General features: G+C 37.2%; 1 protein-coding gene across 1 annotated transcript in view; it reads right to left on the minus strand.

Moving 5' to 3' along the window:
* Positions 1 to 2125: 2125 nt before the first annotated feature.
* KIF27 (kinesin family member 27) overlaps positions 2126 to 19035 on the minus strand; it is an 18335-nt gene continuing 1425 nt past the window's right edge. Inside the window, exons 2-14 of the mRNA XM_009328112.1 lie at positions 17879 to 18079; positions 15594 to 16552; positions 12744 to 12887; positions 10225 to 10431; positions 9499 to 9674; positions 8980 to 9113; positions 8281 to 8436; positions 7012 to 7217; positions 5937 to 6134; positions 5465 to 5578; positions 4222 to 4398; positions 3374 to 3589; positions 2126 to 2347 (exon numbers count right to left, since the gene is read on the minus strand). Coding sequence (XP_009326387.1) covers positions 2126 to 2347; positions 3374 to 3589; positions 4222 to 4398; positions 5465 to 5578; positions 5937 to 6134; positions 7012 to 7217; positions 8281 to 8436; positions 8980 to 9113; positions 9499 to 9674; positions 10225 to 10431; positions 12744 to 12887; positions 15594 to 16552; positions 17879 to 18079 — 3110 coding nt within the window. The remainder of the gene's footprint in view (positions 2348 to 3373; positions 3590 to 4221; positions 4399 to 5464; positions 5579 to 5936; positions 6135 to 7011; positions 7218 to 8280; positions 8437 to 8979; positions 9114 to 9498; positions 9675 to 10224; positions 10432 to 12743; positions 12888 to 15593; positions 16553 to 17878; positions 18080 to 19035) is intronic.

The raw sequence follows: 19035 nt of genomic DNA on the forward strand, positions 1-19035 counted from the left end.
TTCCCTACAAGTGTATAAATCCTCTCTTTTAGCCTTAGTAAGTAACTAACTAAAGTAAGTTAGTAACTGAAAGTATGGAATTCTTCACTAACCGTCTCCCAGTAAGTAACTTTTATGAAATCAAGTGCTGGGAGCAGCCTATATAAAAGCATGGCATATGACAAAGCTGTTTAGTTACGTCGTTCAGACCCGTTCAGATAGTAAAATTCCTTTTTCTTAACCACAACAGTTTGAGGTTGCAGATGCTGAAATTATGTTAGAATCCAGAGAAAACAGAACAAGAATTTAAACCGGTGGTATACCACTGCTACAGCTACAAACCAATGTTGTCTCTCCTCTGAAACTGGGGAAGAGGTGTAATACATTCCTGGAGAACAGTTAGTTCAGTAAAAATATGGTTTTTATGTCTATTTGATATACTTCTGTGTGTTCACCACCCTTCTAATGGTCTATTGACAATTGCATAAATATTTTAAGATAATATACTTACGTTTAGTGGATCCCAAAAATTGATGGGATGACTCTCCGAAGAGGCCCTTCAATTTCTTCTTCAGCTCTCTGCTGGTTTTCTTATAGAAAAATAAGTCTTTTTCCAGTTGCTGGACTTTTACTTCATACCCTTTCAAGGTTTCTGCAATACCTTCACTATCTTGTTCTAGGACAAGTAAAACTAGTTTAAGAACCAAAAATCTCTGTGCAAAAAATCAAGATGCCCAACTAGACAGAGTATGTCTTGTATCTTGGTGACTCTTTGCTTGCAGTGTGTATATTTTAACTAGTATGACACAGGATCAAAAAGGCCATGCCAACCCCGCTTGTCAGTTTTAATAGGAGTATTTAGAAGATCAAGATCAGCAGGACCGGTATCAAAATTTTAACTTTCCAATATCAGCAAATTCAGTATGAAAATACAACAATTCTGATACTGCTTTAAAAAATACTCAATTTTCCATTGATACAGACATGATGTGTCTGTTCCTCAGCATCCTACACAACATCAGAATTAGTGACAGCCAAAATATATCTCTGAACCTTATTCTTTTTTTTTTTCAGTTGGAATATAGTATTTCTCAGCAGTGACTGAAGATAATACTTGCTGTATAATCTCCCCCAAGAAGCAAATACCTTTGAAATGATATAATATTAATTGGAGTTTTTTCTCATGTTCTTTGTGTTGTAGGGTCAGCTGCCTGTCACACTGCAACTTGACGTGTTCAAGTGCAGATTCTAATTCACGTATTATGTTCTCCTGGTCTATGACCTTCATTTCCCGTTCTTCAATCTGCAGTTGTAATTTACGTTCAGACTCACGTAGGCCAACAATCTAAGAAAGAAATACACTTTTGATTTATCAAACCATTTTCATAAAAGCGTTTAGCCTTCTGCTTAATAGATTAAAGCATACAAAAGTAATGGTCTCGAAAAGCCATAAGCTTATATTGGAAACAGACTTGCCCACTGCTACAAGTTCACACTTTAGAAATGAGCTCTGTACATTTTGATCACATGGACTAGTGGATTTTTTTAATACCCTGTGCAGAATTTAAACTGAAACAACAATGTTTTCCTGATTCTGGAAAACTTCCAACTTGCATCCCACAGACAACTTGTTCACAAAATCACCCAAGGTTCACCCAAGGTCACAAAGACACACCATGTCCTAATGCATTTCATTTTTATGTTTCCAGATGTCAGTGTGATTCTTCAGTATTTGGCTGTACACACTGCAGGCAGTCTATGCAAAAAGAGTTTATACAGGATTTAGAAAAAAAATAGGAATACTAGCCTGAGCTTTATGAAGCCTGCACTGGGAATAATTTCAGTACAACAACACTATTTAATATGTTGCTGCTCCAAAAGTTAACAACACAGAGCACTGGAAAGGAGCACGGAAATTTCCAGATTTGCAGCACCTTTTAAGCTAATGACCCCAAAACAAGATATACAAAGTTAACACACAAGTATCCTATTTAGGTTAATGTAAAAATTAAAAATATCTGAATTAATAGCAGATGTATGTAACCTGAAGAGATTTTCAAAGCTTGTTAAATTTATCTTTATTTCTTGACACCATTTCATTTCATTATCTAGAATAGTAACAGAAAATAGGATAAAATATTATTCATTAGCCAAAACAAACCTTGTTGAAATATTTGAAAAGGATAGCTCTGAGCTCTGCAGCAGACAGGGAAACTAGTTTTCCTATTACATTATTCTCACTCTGTGAAAGAATCTGAGAAGATGACCTAAGCAAGTGCTGGCGATTCTGAATACTTTCGTTCTTGTAATCAATAGCAGCTTCCAGGGCTTCAATTCCTTCTTCCAGCTGGAAAAGGACATGTTCTTCCTACAGAGAAACACACGAGTGAGATCTTTAAAAAAGTGTAGAATTAATCTTTCTATACGTAAGACATTCTTTAACTTCATTCTTAAGAGTGAAACTAAACTTAAGGGCAAGACAAACTAGTAGTAGTACAGAGAATGGAATGGGAAAAATAAGAGGTAGAATACAAATCTACAACATTTGTCTTTTTCTGCCATAGTACCCCTTCCATGATACAGAGGTCAATCAAATGGTTCATCACAAAAACAGAAGTCATGTTTCCCTTTTTATCCTTCCTTCATCCTCCCCACAGTTTGACTTCTACTATTATCTTTTTGGTTGTGCTAGTTTTCTGTTGGATTAGTGAATGAATGAGGTCAGTAAGGAGTTTGGTGACCATAACTTGTGTAGGAAAGTGGCAGAAATGCATGCACTGAAACACTGCAGATGTTGAGGAGTGAGGCAAGTAGGGTTCTTTCTGGCACATTATCACCTCAGCCACATGCCCATACTGGTTCTCAAGACCTAAAAATAATCTGTGCATTTCATATGAATTTATTATATCTTCAACGTAATTATACTGATCAACTCAAGTGTGGACCATCCAGGTAGTATGACTTATTTTCACTGTAAAAATATGGAGGCCTTCAGGTGAAGTTTGCTTTTTCACAAAATCCTACTAAAAAAAAAATAAATGGGGCACCACTATATGAGCACATTGCCTTGTTCTATGTCCTGACATAAAAATATCTGCCTATGATAAACTGATGAACTTCCAGTTTCCCTTATTTCTGATTATATGATCCTTAGGCCAGTGAAGTTTGTCAAGATACTAGCTGAATTAAGTCCCTCTGAACATAAACTTTGTTCGCTGGTATGTAAGTAGTGCTATCATAGCAGTATTTTAACATTGCTATTTCCAAAAGTACCCAACCTCAGTTCCCTGGTTCTAGCTTGTCTAATATTTGGAGACATTTTAGGTTCTGATTGGAACGCTTTATTATACAACACTACCTAAAACCTGTGTTTATCTCAGAGGTGCTTACTTACTTCAGTTGACAACACTTTACCATCTTTCAGTTTCTCATCCACGCTCCTCCTTCTTCTGAGCAGCTGATCCCTTTCCATCTGGAGAACCTGAATTTTTTCCAGAATGTCTGTCTTATCTTCAGTGGTGCTGCCCTGAAGCTGCATACCTTTATCACACAGTTCCCGATCCAGCATACTTAAGCGAGTAGACAATTTCATACTATCTTTGTTTAAAGCCTAAAAAACACCACAGCAACCATAGATATAAAACTGAGATACTTCTTCCAGTAAGAAAAATATAGGTGAGACCGTCACATTCTGCAGTGAAAGACTTGCCTGCTTCTTGCAATGGGACCCATTTATTTTGAGTAGACAGCTACCATAAAATTTACTATTTACTCAAAATATGAAAGAAAACAAAAACACTCAACGTGCAGTTTTCTACATACTAAAAATTAAAGGGGCTAGTCATTATAAGTGGCAATGATACTTCAATTTCTATTCACTTTTGCTACTGAAAAATAAATAACGCAAAATGTTTCCCTGTCATGTTCTCTAGCTTGCAAAAGGACTGAGTCATTTTTAAATACTGTATTATTTAATGCTCCACAATGACAGAACTCCACAGTTCAGATTTTTTTGTTTTGTTTTGTTGTTGGAATTTTGGGGAGAAAAAGTGAATAAAAATCACTATTCTGTGTTATTCACATTTTAAATGTTGATTTGCTTAAGTCACACAATAACTTCATGGCAGTGGTAGAAACACAGGTCACATGGTTTGAGCCTCTTCGGCTATCTGCCTTCCCCCCTCCCCAGTCTTTCAGTCAGCACTATAACTGTGGCGAGTTTCATGTTTTTTCTTAAATCACCTGGCTAGATCTCAGTTTCTTGATTTCCAGATGGCTTTTCTCTTGCAATAGTGCTTCTTTTTTGGCTACAATGGCTTCTCTTTTCTTTAAATCTTCTTCTAGTTCTGCTAACTGTTGGTGCTGTTGGAGAATTCTTTCCATTTCTTCATCCAGCCATTTCTTTTGCTCTTCTAATTTCTGAAGTTGAAACAGAGATCCAGAGAGCATTAACCAGGACTTTCTGGGTCAGAATTTTATGATTATGTTTTTCCTTTTTTAGAATAACTGATAAAACTGTAGAAGAAATTGACATTTCTAATGTTAACATTAATTCTGCAACAGCATCTTGACTCAGAATAATACAGAAATTGGACTGACTTGAAAAGAGGCTCAGCAATGTTACATTGCTACATCTTGTATAAACAAATTTGTATCAGACACATTTAATGAAATGTATTCTTTTTCTAAGAACAGTTATATATTGATAGATGTCTTCTATATAATCACAGCAACTAGGTTTGGAAGGTACCACAAGAATTCAGCTAGCCCATCCTCATTGCACTATAGTTGCCCAAGACCAGCTATTTGTGGAAAAACATTAAGTGACAAGAAATTATGATGTTGTCAGAAAGAAAGACAGGAAATGAGAGCTCTGATCCTGCTAGCACAGTCCATTACAAATTTATTCTGAAACCACAGTTTATCAGTGTATATATGTTCCTGGTAAGGCTAAAAAGTTGCCTTTATTTAACTTTTAAAACTTCTTTTCACCTTTAAAGACTTTGGGTAACTCATGAAACTCTCATGTTCCAGTGTCCACATCTGAATTAATGTAGGTTACACTGCTGCATAGGACACCTACTTTTCTAACCCTGTTAGGAACAACCGAAACCATAGACCTCTGTCATTTATATCAGAGGGGAAAACAAACAAACCAACCAACCAACCAGCCACAGAATGTTTGTAACAGAGCTCATCAGGATCACCTTCAAACCTACCAGACAACCAAACCTGTTGAATTCTCAGGTGTCTGAATCAGCATCTTTGACAAATCACAGAAAGAAAAGACATTAGAGCTTCTCCTTTCCTTCATTCAAAAAGAGTATAGGAGCTGCTAGACTATACTCCCAATTTTTGCTACAGCAAAAAAGACGACAAAACTATGATGGAATACTCTTCTTCCAAACACTTTACAAAGACGGCTATGGATGAAGAAAGAAATTTTTTTTTCAGGGCCCACACAAATTCGGAATAGGTTAGCTACCTGTAGCTTCTGTGAAGAGGCCACTGAGTTACTTTTCTTCTTTTTAAATGCAGCAATCTCTTTATCCTTAAGTTTAAGGATCTTCTGTTGTTGCTCCATCTTCAGTTGAAGTTCCTATAAACAAACAAAAAACCCCATTCATCCTGCCTCAGTCAGTCTGTTTTTAAAATGCATTTAATATCAGAGTCCACACAAGTATATAATCTGAAATACTGACCCTAAATTTACATGTAAAATTGCAATTTAGGGCTAGACAACACGTAATAAAACAAAACACAAAAAAAAAGCTGAAGAGAAAGGCAAACAAGATTTCTGTGAAAATATTTATAGATAATTTCTTCTGGGTATTTGTCAAGAAAGTCATTACTTAAAACTATGGAAAGCCTGGCAGTATAGTTTATTGTCTTTGGGGAAGCAGAGGTAAAATCGGCTCATCTCATTCTTTGTCATAAAGAAATAGGAAGAATCCTACTTTAATTTGTTGTTGGTCCCGCTGAATCTCTGCTTCTAGTTGCTTCTTTTTTTCACTCTCCTCACACAGTCTCTTCTGTAGCTGGGTCTGCTGATGCTTCATCTGAGCCACGGTCTGCTCTAGTTCTGTTGCTTGTCTCTCACTTTGGTTAGATAATGAAGCCAGATTCTTAGTGTCTTGCTGCTTCTTCTGTAAGGCCTGAATGTTCATGGCAAATTTCAGCTTAATAGCAGGAAAACTTAAAACTAAATTATGACTCAACTCCATTCTTTACTTCACTGAATTCTTAGAGTCAGCAAGACTTACTAACTTCTGCCCAAACAACCACTTGTTATTTCTGTGGTTTCTGAGGTATCTGGTAAAGTTGGCACAGGCAGAATTAATCTCAAGCAACATGACAAGGTAGAGATACAGTTCATGCCTGGCAATGCAATGAAAGTAGTAAAATCTAACAGAAATCACAGCTCTGGAAAATGTGCAGAGACATAATGGTGCCAGAATGCTGGTCCCGAGCTCAAGTCAATAAGCCAGCTACCTCTTTGAGTACGGTTGCTTGTCTGACCCACCATTCTAGGACCGAGAGGCACAGAGCACCTAAGCTGGTCCTACACAGGATTTAAACTTAGGTATAGCAGAACTTAAAAGTAGAAGGTCAGTGCCAAACAAGTATGACTGTATTGGGCCTGGTCTTGCAAGCCATCACAGTGATTTGCTTAGAGCTGGAATTTATATAGTATTTTCATAAAACATCAATTTTATTTACGACAGGTAATAAACTTGTAATAGTCTCCTTGTGTAGGTTCTTTTATGGTACTACATACAATGGTGTATGAGCACCTCAGATCACCCACCTCTTTCTTGGTTTCTTATCTACCAAGAAAACACTGTATGTATCTAACCACATATACATTAAATAGCATTCTAAGTACAACAGTATTAAGTTTCTCATTAGCTACCTCAATCCAACCAGCTTCCAATGTGTAAAACTGATGAGAGTCTTACAAGCAGAGCGTTAAGGTTCAAAGGTGATAGTGAGACACAGATTTGCAAATCATAGTGGTCAGATCAGAAATACCTGCACTTTCAACTTAGCTGCATCCATCTTCTTCCGGAACTCTTTTTGTAACTTGGCTTTCTCAGGAATGTCTCTCAGCTCCTTACTCTCCAGCTCCTGAAGACGCTTTTGTGTTTCAGCCAGTTCCATTTTGGCCTGCTCAGATTCTTGCTCCAGTTTAGTTATCTTCAAAGAATATTGCCTGCTTACAGACTGAGCATCCTTACCTTAAAGACACCATATCCAAATAGTTTAAAACCAGCAGAATAATCAGTTGAAATGTAATACTTAATTCTGTAGTGGAATCATTACTTACTTCATTCTGGCTAAACCAATAATTTATGAGACATTTTCCAACCCTAAAGGAACATACAGTTCCTTTCTAACTCTGAAATAGAGATAAAGGAAGGAGTCTTAAATCTGAACTCTTCATGAGTCACCTGATGTCACCAAATAAAGTGCCATCTGAGTGCCAAATAAAGTGACATTCTTCTGCCTGCTGTAGTTTTTGCCAAAATGGCTCTCCTGTATTTCATAAATTTTGCTTTTTCCAGAAGAATATGCCGTTTATTTATTACTCAACTTTCAGCTTAATAATCAGTAAACAACTTTGGATTGTGTTTCTACTCTCTGACTTGCCCTGTTTGGGCGATCTTTCCCAAAGTACTATTTTTGGGGGCACAGAATCTTTCTCGGTGCCAAAAGATAACCTCAAGAGAAGATATGCACAGAAGAGTGTGATTGAAGGGGTTGAGCAAAGAGATCCTTACTGTCATCATAAGGCTAGTTTCTGGCAGGCATATATAGACAAGGACAGATATGTAAGGGACGTAGGCTAACAGGGACACTGACCTTTTCCCTCATCCACTTCTGACTCCTGCTTCTCTACTGCAGTGCTGGGAATGCTTACATTCCCAGCACAGTGATGTATCTTCTCTCCTATCCCAGACACCGTGTGACAAATACATGTCCACGAAGAGATCAGTAGCACTGAGCATACATGAAAAATTACACTATTGGTGGATAAAAGCAATAATCAGCAAAGCACAAAAAATATTTAACAAATACATCTGCGTATCATAGCAGAGTAGGCTGTAATCAAAATTTACAGCCTTCACTGCAATCATAAGTAATTAATGAAAGCTATGAATCTTTAAGTTGTTAAAAGTATTCTTGCATAAGATAACTACATAAAAACTAAGACATGCAGGACTTGAGAAGTTTTGTTTTGTGCCATTTCTTTTGTTTCTGAACGTCTTCATTCTAATTTTACCTACAGTAGCCAGTTACCTGTTCTTACTAATTCCTTAATAAGTTCCTCTTTCATTTTGATATTAAGTGCAAGTTCTCTCATTTTTTGCTCGGCCTCAGTGAGTCTCAACTCTGAATTCTTTAACTTCTGCATGTTAAAAACATGACTTCTCTGGAGGCTGTCAATCTCTTCACCTTGAAAGAAAACAAAGCAATATGGAAATAAAAAATCTGGAGTACACTCTGTGTCCAAAAGATGGTGCTCTGGAATATTGTATGTGTGGAGTTCTTCCATATGAAGTAAAAGAATCAAAGGGAGAGAATAGCACAAAGAGTCTTTTCCCTGCCATGTGTCTAAACGGGAAAAGAAAGGATGGCATGCACTAGCATTTCAAGACCCTAAGTGGGAGGCAAAATATTCCTGAAAGCAATTCAGTGCATCTCTGATAAGGTAATAGCATCTATTTTCTTACATTGAAGCAGTACTGAAGATTTATATCTAAAGAGCTTTTTGATGTGTGCTTTCGGGCTTATAAGTATTACTTAAACATTACGGTCACTGACATCAGTTTCAGAAAGGGGAAGAAGACGACAATCTTGAAAGCCTACGTTGAATTATAACCAAAAAAATATTTGTATCAAATACACATATTTTGCTGGGAAAAATAGTTACATGTGCTAAAGACATTCTTGTGTATTCTGATACTGTAATATTTGCTCTCATGACTTCCATTTTACCTGTGGTTGTGTCAGTCTGTAGTGCAGATTTGTTGGATAAACCAGACTTGTCTACTTGACACTTCATGTCACTTAGATCAGAAAGAAAGCACAGAGAAGCCTGTTTTCGTGTCCATGTTCGGTTTATGGAATGCCTAAGGAAGAATGAAAAACTTGCTACCTTCCAAACACAAAAGGATTTTTTTTCTTTAAGTTTCATGCAAAGTACCTGATCTTAACAGAGAAGAATCCCGAACTCACATAAGCATTTGTACCTTCTTTCCCATCCACTCCCCCACCCCCTCGATCTTCATGGTAGATTCTGGCCCCAAAGATTAATAAAGATTATGCAATCTTTATTAAATCAAAAACCTATCTTTATTTTGTAATATTTTGTAATTGTAATATGCCCAGTTGGTCCCATAAGTTTACCATAAGTAACACCACAAATGGTCTAATATTATGGCAGAATTAGGCAGTGATACTACCTTTGCTATACATTTGTCTGTAACAAAAATCAATGAATAACAAAAAAATTACTTAAATGAAGTTTTATTTTTGCTGTCTGTATTTTCTTCCTCTTCATCGCTCTGGTCAGAGAGGTGGCAGTGAAGGACTTTATCCTGATCTTCTATGTTGCTCAGTATCATTTGGCTGCGAGCACGGAATTCCGCCATTACCCGGGCCAGGGAGAAGGCAGGGGGGCTGGTATACACCTGTGAAAAAGCACACAAAAGAAGTGATGGGTAAAAACACTTGCAACAATTTAGCAATTCTTTAGTGATATTTAAAAAATATTTCAATTTAAAAGTCTGTCATCACCTAAGCTTGTAAGCAAAATTACAGAGGTTTTCTATAATAACTCTGAATACCTTTGTAACAAAAGGTTTTGTGAGAGCTTAGAGCACTTGTTCCAAATGTGAAAGGCACTGTCAGCAACTCATTATCCAACATATTCAATATATTCGTAAGAATAATAATTCATTTTTTACAATGCTTCATATTTGAACCCTCAAAAACCCCAGGAAAACACCAAAAAAGACTACAGCTTTAGCACTTGTAAGTAATAATTTTAAGCCTAAACATTTTGGACAATTGTGGCATAGCATACGTTGCAAGACATTAAAAAGTAATTTTTCAGAGTCTTCAATGGGAAGCTAAACAGCATCTGAGAAAGCCACCATAATTTGTCATGTCAAGTCTAATTATTGAACTATAACCATTACAAAGTAAAGGAAAAAAATGTAACATTTGGGTAGACCTTACCTTTCGGGTCTCTGTCCCTGAAGGTGGGTGAAGGGAGTGTAGCAGACTCTTTGTGAGTGGGACACTGTATGGTCTCCTTGCAGATGCCACAACAGCTGGCCCATCTCCACAAGCACTTGAGAAGTCCAAAGTTTTCACATCTGTAAACTTCTCTAATTTTTCTTTTAGCTGATCAATAAGCATTTGCTGTTCCACCATTTTCTCATTCTCATGGGGAAAAAAAGCAAAGCAAAACTGTTGCTGATCATGAGCTCTGTATCATATTCACCATTTCTAAATTCCTTACAAAGGTCATGAATCTTGTAAATCACTCACTGACCCTAAATTCTTCTGCAGTGCACAGGCAAATTCTGCAACAAACTGAAAATTCTATGATATATTATTAACCTAAGACACGCACCCCAACTCCAATAAATTTTAGACACATTTTTGCCCAGAAAGACTTATCCCAGGTAAGTTACATTAGCTTATCTAGGCATCTAGTGAGAAGTAGATGACATGCTTATCAGCCTGTGTTTGCTTTATATGTGTGTTTATGGAGAAATAAAATGGGAATTCAACAAAAATGTTCAAGTGAAATACATGGTCTGAGTCTAATTAATTAAACATGTATACAGACTTCCTCTTCCTCTTTGAGCAGTTCCACTTTAAAGATTATTGTATTAATAAACATAAAGACATACATGATCCCAGAATCCCTTGTACAGGCCACTTCTTTTTCTTCTACCCAGCCTCAAGTTTGCTGATAATGCTAGTTTGGAGAACTTACTTATCTGCTTCTCCTACAGCAGTCTCTGTACATTGTTCAAAAACTACTTATCTTACCTAAACTGATTCATCCATAAGGCTGAGATTATATCCACTTTCAACTCCCTCTAGTCCTTTCAATTCTTTTCAAAGTACCTTTAAAATCTGGCCTAGTAACAACAGGAAAGTTGAAGAATAGCTAGTGATAGTCAGCCAAAAGTATTCAATGAAAGATATTTTGCATTCTCCTACTTTGAGTAATATACTTTTATTCATTCTTTAGATCTTCTTTACTTAGACTGCAAGTTCCTTGCAAATTGACATTTTGTTGGAATACCATACATAATATTCCTGTGTCATAGGAAATAGAATATATATGAATACCATATCTGTTATGATTCTGGAAGCAGTAAAGGCCAAGTGATCCACCTTGAAGCTATCCTTAACCCTTTTGAGACTCTTTGTCGCTGATACCCTTGTACATACAACCCCACAGTGCAACACCTGATACATACATATGTATATAAACATTTAATATCTATCTAGTACATGCTACTTTTAAAGTTCTGATTCTATCATGTAACACTAAATTACATATTCCTCTAAATACAACTTAAAATACTTGACAGAAGCGTTTGCTTTTCATTATTCTACCTATTTTATATGTTGTAAAATAACAGTGGCAGTTTAGTGGATTAAGTACCAAAATGGTGCCTGAGAGCTCTCAAGCTTCTCTCCTGCCTCTGATACTGAAACAATCATGATCTTTTACCTACACTGTGACTGCTTCTGTTCATTACCTCTACCTTGTATCCTCCAGAATTTATATGAGCATTATCTCAGTGTAGTAAGTTGACACTATGCTGTATAGGTTAAAAAAAAAAAAAAAATCAACCTAGTCAGAGGTGACAGAAAAGAAAGTGACAGAGGGAAGAAAAAGGCAATGACTAGTATACTTACCTTTCATTCATTGACTCTCCCCAAGCCATCAGCAAAGAAGAGGAAAAAGGAGAAAAAGTAGAATAAGGAGAAGAGTACTAGCTAGCCATGCTTATGCTTTTCTCTTTTAAAAAGTCAGATAATTTATCTATCATCCACGTGACATGCAACACAGGAGAATATTAACTATTCTATTTATGGTCTCCTGGATCTTGAAATGAAACTTACTACCCATCATAATTTCATTAGCAAGCACAAGGTTTAGAGAAGGAAGAAGGCAAGCAGTTTCCACTATGTCACTCAGTTTTCTCTAATAGTAAATGCTCAGAAAATAAGGATGAAATTCTGTCTTATAAAGTCAAAAGGGAAAAATACTCTAATTCTTAATAAAGCTATAAGAAAATATGTTTCTCTACAACCTTTCAATTAAAAGCATTCTATAGGATCTTTATAGTCTTTAAAGGCCTTTCAAATCCTAATTCATTAATTGTCCTGAAACTACTTAGCAATAATACACATCTGGGGAGAGGGGTGCGTGTTATGCTTTAGGAAGCATGGAGAAGGTGAATGATTCACCTCATGTTATACAGGAAGTCTGTGGCACAGCTAGGCTGAGATACAAACTTCAGGAATCACACTACTGTGCTTCATTCACTAGATGAACTCAACTCATTAAGTGATACAGCTCTAATTCAAACAAAATGCCCTTAAGATTGACAGGTAGTTATGTCCAAAAAAGTCCTGAGGGACCTGTCTTGAAATATTGAATGCATTCATACAGTGGAAGGATGGTTCAATACAGATATATGTAATGTGTACTGGAGGAAAAATACCTGTAATCTGTGTGTTTCTTGAGCTTCCTTTAAAGATTCCAGTTGTTCTTCATTTTCCTGTAGTAATGTCTTTATCTGATTCTGCAGTATCTGCAGTTCATGATCCTTCTGGCTAAACACTTCTTCATCCATAGCTAGCGCCTGCTAGATAATAAAAGAAAAGTTCAGCTGGGGAAAAGGGGACATTATTACTCTTACAGTTGGAAAATTAAAAAAGAAAAAACCCAAAACCTCAATTGTTGTTAAAAGATGTGATCAGAACTGCAAAGTTTTGAGGTATGTATGGCAAATTGTCTAAGTGGTTATCTGTGGTTTCTACCAGATCTATTGATTTTCTACTGACATGTTTCTTTCTTCCAATGGGAATAATGTACCCATAACGAAAGCTACTTTATTGAAGTAGATATCCAAATCCAATTATTCTCTTTAGGGTGCTGTGAGATGTAGCCACAAGATCTCAGCATCAACCATAAGATTAAAAAACTTCTCAAATGAAAAAATAAGAACAGCTGTCCTCATTCTGCAACTCAGATAACAGCCTAAAGATTGAAGAAACCATAAGAATGCTTCTTCAGATGTTCTTGTGGATAAATAATCCAATACTGATTGAAGGAGACTTCCAAATGTTACTCTTCCAGAAAGCCCATAAAAGCCAAATACAAAGTATGGAAACATCATGTCTTATTGTTCTAAAACTGAATACTTCTGTACAACTAGCTTACCAATCTTTCTTCCAAGAAAAGACAACTCTTAATAGCTTTTAAGAACGTACTCAAAAACCTGATGTCTCTTTAGAGAACAGAACTTTTTCCAAAGGCTACGTACCAATGCAAATGTTTCTACTAAACGTAGTTGACAAGTGTATCCTGCCCCCCACTGGTGCTATATCATTATGCACAGTTGAGCCAACTACAGAAAAAAAGAAGCTTGCACAGGTGTTAGCATGGTGACAGAGTGGGGCAGGATGAAGCAACAGAAAACTAAGTGGCATATTGTCCATACTGGATTAAACATACATAACTAAAATCAGAATACATTTGCTCAGTTGTACTGGGTGTAAGTGTCAAGGGTTTGGTAGGGGTGACTGCAGGCATGGCGTCTGTGAGAAGAGACCAGAGTTGCCCCATGCCAGACACAGCCGGTTCCAGGCGACTCCAGTGGACCCACTGCAGGGAAGAGCTGAGCCCCTCAGCCAAGATGGTGGCATATCTGTAATAATATATTTAAGAAAGGGCACAAAATGCCAGACAGGCAGAAGAGGAGGGAACCAAAAGAGTAAGAAAGAGCAGAGGGAACACCAGGAGGAAAGAGGAGGAGGAGGTGCTCCATGGTGGAGCAGGTACCCACACTGCAGCCTAGGGAGGACCCACGCTGGAGCAGATGGATATTCCCGAAAGAACTGCTACCCATGCAGAGCCCATGCCAAATCAGAGGAAAGGTGCAAGGAGGAAAGAGCAGCAGAGAGAAATTGCTGTGTACTGACCATGAACCACCCCCCTATGTCCCCCGTACCACTAGGCAGTGAGGGACAGGAGTGTGGAGTGAGGGAGTGAAGATAAGCCTGGAAAAGAGGGGGAGGAAAGGTGTTGTTTTAGTGTTTGTCTTTTTGTTCCCCACTACCCAAGTAAGTAATTTTTTTTTAATTGGCTATAAATTAAATAGTTTTTCCCCAATTTGAGACTGTTTTCTAACAAGTTTCTAACAAAATCTGAAAACAGTCATTAATGATTCTTGGATCCTGTTGTAAAGCAAGAAAGGAATCAAGCGTCGGAATATTTGAGGAAACACATAAATCAGCACCCAAAGTAAATATGCCAGCATCATGATCTGCAACAGCCACTCAAATAACAACTTTACCTAAACAGGTATAACAGCTAGAAGTTTAATCTAGCTCACTCTAATCAAGTCTGTTATTATCTCTAAGGCCTTGAGCCCCATGTTGGGCACCAAAAAAGACTGTTGTGGGTAAACCCCAGTAGGCAGCTAAGCACACACAGTTGCTCACTCACTTCCCCCCCTCCCAAGTGGGATGGGGGAAGAGCAAAGGAAGAGTAAAAGCAAGAAAACTTGTGGGTGCAGATAGAAATTGCTCAGTAAGTAAAGGTGAAGTGGAAAAAGAGAGAAAGAAAATAAAGAAAACAAATGATGCAAAGGCAATCACTCACCACCTCCCAAGGCTCACTGATGCCCAGCCAGTTCCCAGGCAAAATATGGCTAACAGCCCTAAACCTCCTCCTCTCCCTTTTAATTGCTGAGCATGACGTTATATGGCATGAAATATCTCTTTGGTTAGTTCGGGTCATCTGCTTGGTTGTGTGTGTGTGTGTCCCCAACCTTTTGTGTGTCCCCCAATCTCTTCACTGGGGGGCAGAGACAGAAACAGAAAAGGCCTGACGCTATGCAAACACTGTTCAGCAAGACCTAAAACACTGGTGTGTTACCAGCATTGTATTCGTCACAAATCTAAAACACAGCACCCTACAAGCTGCTATGAAGAAAATTAACGCCATCCCAGCTAGACCTAGCACACTAGCATAGCTAAAAACAAAAATCTAATAGATAAAACAGCTCAGCCTTGTAGAATCATCTTGAAACTGGCTAGCCAAAATATAACATTACTTTACCTATCTCTATCATGATTAAGATGATTGTCTATTCAATCATCCATTAAAATAAAGCTATGTCCCAGGGATTAGACAAATGAAATTATACAAGATTGTGAATTAAATTTAAATTGTCAAATTAAGTACAGGTAAGTGTAACAGTTTTACATCTTTCGAAATTGAATTCAAGTTTTAGCAGACTGCTCTTTCACATAGTTATTTAAATAATCAACTTATAATTAAATACCTGGCATTTCTTTAGTTCCCTCTTTAGCTGAAGAATTGTGATGTGATGTGGCTCTTGGCTGGTCCCTGTCCCTGTGTCAGTTTCCTGCATGGCGAGAGCTTCCTTCCTTACTTCCTGTACCATAGTGATCCAGCTCTGCAACCTGTCCCGCTGACTTCTTTTTAAGCTAACATCATCATTCAAATCAACCAGAAATGGGAAGGCTTCATCTACACAGTTTCTATAAGTGAAACATTGAACCTGAAGCCGGGTGAGCTGCTCCTCAAGTGAACTGATACGAGTTCTTTCTTGATTTGAGTCGTGTGAACACTGATTACTGACTTGCTGGTTCTGCAAAGCTTTTCGAAGCAATCTGATTTCAAGTTCCATTTCATCAATCCGGTCTTGATCGGGGTTGTAATTTACAACTGGTTTATTTCTAATGTTTTTGGCTCTGTTGGCGTATTTGAGGGAATTTAAAGATTCATCAAAGTCTGATGAGGATGGACTTATACATGTTATCATGACAGTCCTGGCATTTCCTCCAAGGGAGTCTTTCAGAATACGAGTGATTTTAGCATCCCTGTATGGAATATGTACACTTTTCCTTTTTGGGTCTCCAAGGGCACTGATGACATTTCCCAAGGCCAACAAACCACTATTGATCTGAATTGATTCTTTGAAGCGTTCACCAGTATTTCCAGTCTTTGTCACCCTCTCTGATCCTGCCAAATCCACAAAATGAAACTTTGAAGCAATCATCTGGACTGACTTCCAAGATGAATCCTGTGCAGCATCAGTATTTTTTTGAGACTCTGCAGGCTGTTTCTGACAAATACTGATGGTAAAAATGGCGTGAGATCGACTAGAGTGCTCATTCATTTGTGTTGTGCCTGTGTGACGAGCTGCATTGCCGCTTTCCAGCAGGCTTATCACTTCATCTGCACATTCTACTTGGAATTCCTTAGCACCAACAATCACTTCAAACACCAAACCAAAGAAAGTAAGAATAATTAATTCTAAACTCTTCAGCAAAAGTTTACAGTAATTAGGAATAGTCAAACTATAAACACAAATTAGAGAAATATACAAGCCTGCATTATTATGAGGTCATAGCATGTAGCTATAGAAAAATAAGGTATCGATATGTGAAAAGCATGAGGTATAGCACATCTGAAACCTGCAGATATTTAATATAGGGGTGTATTGTGTCATAGCATTTGAAACAATATCTAAACACAATACAGAGATTTACTCATTTACACATTGCCATATGCAATTTGCAATCTAGTGCTATGTAGAAAAAGTATGAGCAAAGTCAGCTCAAAGGATATTTTGCCAGTTTAAAAAAAGAAAAGACTAAAAATAAAAAAGTTTGCAGTAGAAATTATTCCTAGCCTATAGTAAGAACAGAATTTCTGTTCTATACAGCTCAGGTAGTTGGGCCTTTTGGACAGGTATCTATTAGTAATCCAATAATGCGGAAGCGTACTTCTACAAAGTACTCCTACCAAGCATATTTTTTTGTCCTTTGTTTTAATGAAGGACGGAAAACGTCCTAGCACAATCAACTGAAGCTGACTCAAACTGTACTGAAGAGAAATAGTTTAAAATATATTGCAGGGTCCTTATGAAGCAATGATATTGTCTGCAAGATTTGTGCTAAATTAGTGTCGTCTTCCAGCTACAGACAAGAAAACCAGGCCAGCTCAATGCAACAGTATATTAATATTAGAGCAAACACAACAATTAGCATATAAAGAATAAAGAAAAACAAAACAAAACAGATTATACAGTTTCAGAATAAAGTATCTCTCTAGTGGATTCTTCCAGTATTTTCATGTAGTAGACAGGAGAACTATAGGGTAAGTGTTAATTTCAAAGCCTCCAAAAAATATCAGATGCTACTTTTAATGAAATGTTCTCTTCCACTCATTTCATAGTGAAAGGAGGGCAGATATTTACAGTTTAAGTGGCTTAACAATTATAATTTTGAGGGCAGAAGCAAAGGTTTAACCTCGCAATACTTACTCAAGTGAATAATCACACGCTGTTGTGTTTCTAGACAGAAGTTGCAGAAGCAATAATGTATTTCTGCTTCATCATTTATTGCCATTTCTGTTGGAACATTTATATCATTCACAGGCATCTAAACCCAAAACTGCTTCAAATCAGCCGAGTTTGTATTCTGAAAACGTAACTTCTTTCTAGTATTAGTAATGAATAAGCTCTTTCAAGAGAAACCCAGAATAACTTGGGCACGCAACTGAAACCAAACACACCAAATTTTAGAGCTGAAATCCTACCTGTATTTCCCTTTTCATCTTCTCGGATGTGTAATTCTTTCACAGAGGTCTCCAACTCCAATAAATCTCGAAGTTCTTCCTTGTAAACCTCTATATAAGATACTTTCACATGGAAGTCAATGTTACAGTTTTCAGAAATATGCTGAAATAATTCCTGAATAGCCCGTGGAATTATACCCTTTTCATTCTCTGCAACGGATGCTAAAATGTAAGCAAAAATGTCACAGAAGCTTGCAGTCATTCTGCCACATAAATTACAAAGACTGAAGATTGAGAGAAGTCTGTGAGATTTGCTACTCAATATACTAAGGAATCTGAAGAGCTCAGTGTTCCCAAGGATTTTTGTAAATATTTGTTTTTCTGGCGTTCAGAATATTTGTTTGCATCCATTAATAGGATTCAAAGTTAAGTTCTAAATTACATAATGTTATAGTCACAGAAGTTATGAAAAATAGAGTCTACTTTAAATCTATACTGCTCAGAGTATAGATTTCTTTATTCCTACTCATTATGGTCGGCAACAACATCGCAAGGGTTTGAGAAACTATAAATTCCACCTAAATACAGTAAAGACCATTAGTAACTTGGTGAGACAAGATTCATGACCAACATTTACAGAAATTTCCTACTTTTTCAAAGTAGGTATGGAACACTAGTGCCAAACTCTGTTTGTTCTTTTTTTTTTTTTTTTACTATTCAGCATAGGACAATGCTTCCATAAATAATTTGTGTTCTTTATTCAACAATATGGAAACTAACTGTTTGTCCATGAGAGGATACCAAGAATCTTTTTTACCAAAAAAATAAAGGGTTGCTCATATCTAACCATAAATTTAGTAAATATACATATAAAACCAAAATTGCTGAGCTACGAACAGTCTTAGATTGTGACATCCACTACCTAAAGAATTTGGCTGGCAATGGTACTTACAAAAACATTAAATAACTACTACTAGAGGAGAGGCAAGTGAAGTTATAACAGTAAGCAGAATTAAGAGGCCAATTGTATGAAGTTCAACAAGGCCAAGTGCCGGGTCCTGCACTTTGGCCACAACAACCCCATGCAGCGCTACAGGCTTGGGGAAGAGTGGCTGGAAAGCTGCCCAGCAGAAAAGGACCTGGGGGTGCTGGTTGACAGCCGGCTGAACATGAGCCGG

This window comes from Pygoscelis adeliae, unplaced genomic scaffold, assembly GCF_000699105.1.
Source record: "Pygoscelis adeliae isolate BGI_AS28 unplaced genomic scaffold, ASM69910v1 Scaffold45, whole genome shotgun sequence".
In the NCBI taxonomy this organism is placed as follows: domain Eukaryota; kingdom Metazoa; phylum Chordata; class Aves; order Sphenisciformes; family Spheniscidae; genus Pygoscelis; species Pygoscelis adeliae.